Source organism: Etheostoma spectabile, chromosome 9 (assembly GCF_008692095.1).
Source record: "Etheostoma spectabile isolate EspeVRDwgs_2016 chromosome 9, UIUC_Espe_1.0, whole genome shotgun sequence".
NCBI classification, from domain to species: domain Eukaryota; kingdom Metazoa; phylum Chordata; class Actinopteri; order Perciformes; family Percidae; genus Etheostoma; species Etheostoma spectabile.
Window position 1 is genome coordinate 7,443,925 of NC_045741.1, and position 2,436 is coordinate 7,446,360.

Consider the following 2,436-nt stretch of genomic DNA (forward strand, 5'->3'; position numbering starts at 1 on the left):
AAAAATACTACTTCAATTTACGCCCGACTCTATCAGGATTTTAAGATAAGGATTAACAAACAAATCAACATTTGACATTGTTAAAGCTCCATGTAAGAATCCAAACTCACCACTTCGTCCAGCTCTCTGGTGGGAGAACTGGGAACCTCGTCCACGTAGTTAGCAGGAAACCACAGCTGTTTCTTCCCTCCGTAGTCACCTCGCCACCTAAAGACAAATTGGACTAATGGACTAAAGCGAAAGAAAGAACTACAACACAACAGAATTTTTTTTTTTTTTAAGTATTTCAATGAGCATTAGAGGCAGTGTTGCATGGACGTAGGAACATTTAAGACCTGTTTCAAATTATTTAAGACCTAGAACACAATACTTTTTAAGATTTTTATTAATTTTAGACTTTTTAAGACCTCACAGAAGCCCTGGTTTAGACTATATAATAATATAATAATCCAATCCAGTTCTCCTTATGGAGAAAATGAATGGGATATGTACTTCCAGAACCACACTGCTGAGCACTATGGATGTTATCAGACGCACAGGGAGTCACGCTGAGATTCACTCACCAGCCGTCCTCCTGCTTGTCCACATTGAGGATGAGCGCCTGTTTGGGGAAACAGAGCTCGTCTTCCCTCTGAGCTCGATAGTCGTACAGAGCTTTGACCGTACACTGAAACACACAGCAGCGAGGGATTCACCATCAGACTGAGCTTAAACAGTACGCTGAAAGACAGCAGGAAGGACAAGGGCTGCACGATAGGAGGAAAATATGCGATAACGTTGTTGAATATTGTGAAAACGAGATAACCTGCGATAAATAAGCAGAAATCAAAGTGTACTCGGTGTCTCTTTTTTCTTTCTTTTTCTTTTTAAAGATTATTTTTTGGGCATTTTAGGCCGTTATTTGTAATAGGACAGATGAAGACACGAAAGGTGGAATGTCATGCAGCAAAGGGCCGCAGGTCGGAGTCAAACCCGGGCCCGCTGCGTTGAGGAGTAAACCTCTAGATATGGGCGCCCGCTCTACCAACTGAGCTACCTGGGCGCCCTCGGTTCTGCATTTCTGCAGCTTTGAGTATTCTGCTAAAGTACAACGAATTGCTCATTCATTTTAATATTTTCTTTCAGCTGACACAAAAAAATCGGAGTGTCTTTCACGATGTGACGCAGCCTTTCGCAATGTGTTTATTGTGCCAGTTGATATTGCAATGACGATTAAAAAAACAACAATATATTGTGCAGCCATAAAAGGGATAAACCATGAACCGTCTGCCACAGTGTACACATAGATACAACCTCTGAGGGGAGCCAAAGTCAAAACAACTTAAATCCTAAATATTGTTTCCATTTCCACAATCAAAAACATCTCTTTCCTCTAATGTGTCTTGCCCCCCCCCATCTTTCTCTTTAACTAAGTGTTAAGTACGAAAATCCCTCCCACTGCAGACGCCGGACTTTCATCAACAGGGAAACTAAACTCATCTTCAGTGTCAGTAACTTTACTTTCTACACTAAATGATTACACTCCACTTCTAATATTTCTGCTTTTACAGTACAAAGTACTGACTTGTACTGCTATAGGTTGTGTACTTCTTTACTGCTGCTGATGATTATCATGCAAATTATATCCACAGTAGCTTTACGGGTATTTAAATCTGCTAATCATTTCCTAAATGACATGATGATTAAAAAATAATACTACTAATAATAATACTAATAACACCACACAGATTGAACTGAAAGTCCGCAGTACAAACACTCTCACTTACCCGGGCGGAGGGCATCTTATTGGCCTCCACGTAGAAGTGAGGCGTGCGGACCTCATACAGCGCCCCGTAGTCAAGCTCCTGACAAACAAACAACAAATACTGGTTACTCCCGTAGAGTACTGCTGCTGTCAGAGTTGATGTAATGTGAAATGTTTTTGAATAAATGGATGAAGTGTTTACAACGGCAATCTACAACAGTAGCGATTCTAGATCATTTCAAATGGAGGGGCCACATGAGATTTTAGGGGTACCAAATATACTGAGTGTTACATACCACCAACCCTCCATACAGTAGGTTTGGTTCCACAAAAGACTAACGATACATGTAACTATACACACAAGAATACTCATTCAGTGTTAACCTACATTTTATGTACCACTGCACATTTTTTGGTGATTAAGGTGGGGTTAAAAATTAAATGATAATATTTGCCTGAGTACTGATTTTATTTGCATTTTTGTAAAATTGACAGGAAAAAGGCTGCACCGCAATGTCACGCTCCAATTATAATAATCTGGAAATCTTTATGTCTTTAATCGAGCAAAGACTTCAAACATTCACTTGTCAAATAAATTAAATTAAATATGTCATAATAGGCCAACAGACTGTCAAAACATGCAGTTTTTTGGTTCGGAAAAACCGTGTGTGTGTGTGTGTGTGTGTGTGTGT

The 2,436-nt window shown here is 39.7% G+C and overlaps 1 protein-coding gene across 2 annotated transcripts in view; it reads right to left on the bottom strand.

The window, feature by feature from the left end:
• The window catches only part of LOC116695236 (1-phosphatidylinositol 4,5-bisphosphate phosphodiesterase gamma-1), a 40,207-nt gene that overhangs the window by 7,429 nt on the left and 30,342 nt on the right, over positions 1–2,436 (bottom strand). For both annotated transcript variants that reach the window (XM_032525371.1, XM_032525370.1), the window contains exons 20-22: positions 1,767–1,844; positions 564–667; positions 111–207 (exon numbers count right to left, since the gene is read on the bottom strand). In XM_032525371.1, coding sequence (XP_032381262.1) covers positions 111–207; positions 564–667; positions 1,767–1,844 — 279 coding nt within the window. The remainder of the gene's footprint in view (positions 1–110; positions 208–563; positions 668–1,766; positions 1,845–2,436) is intronic.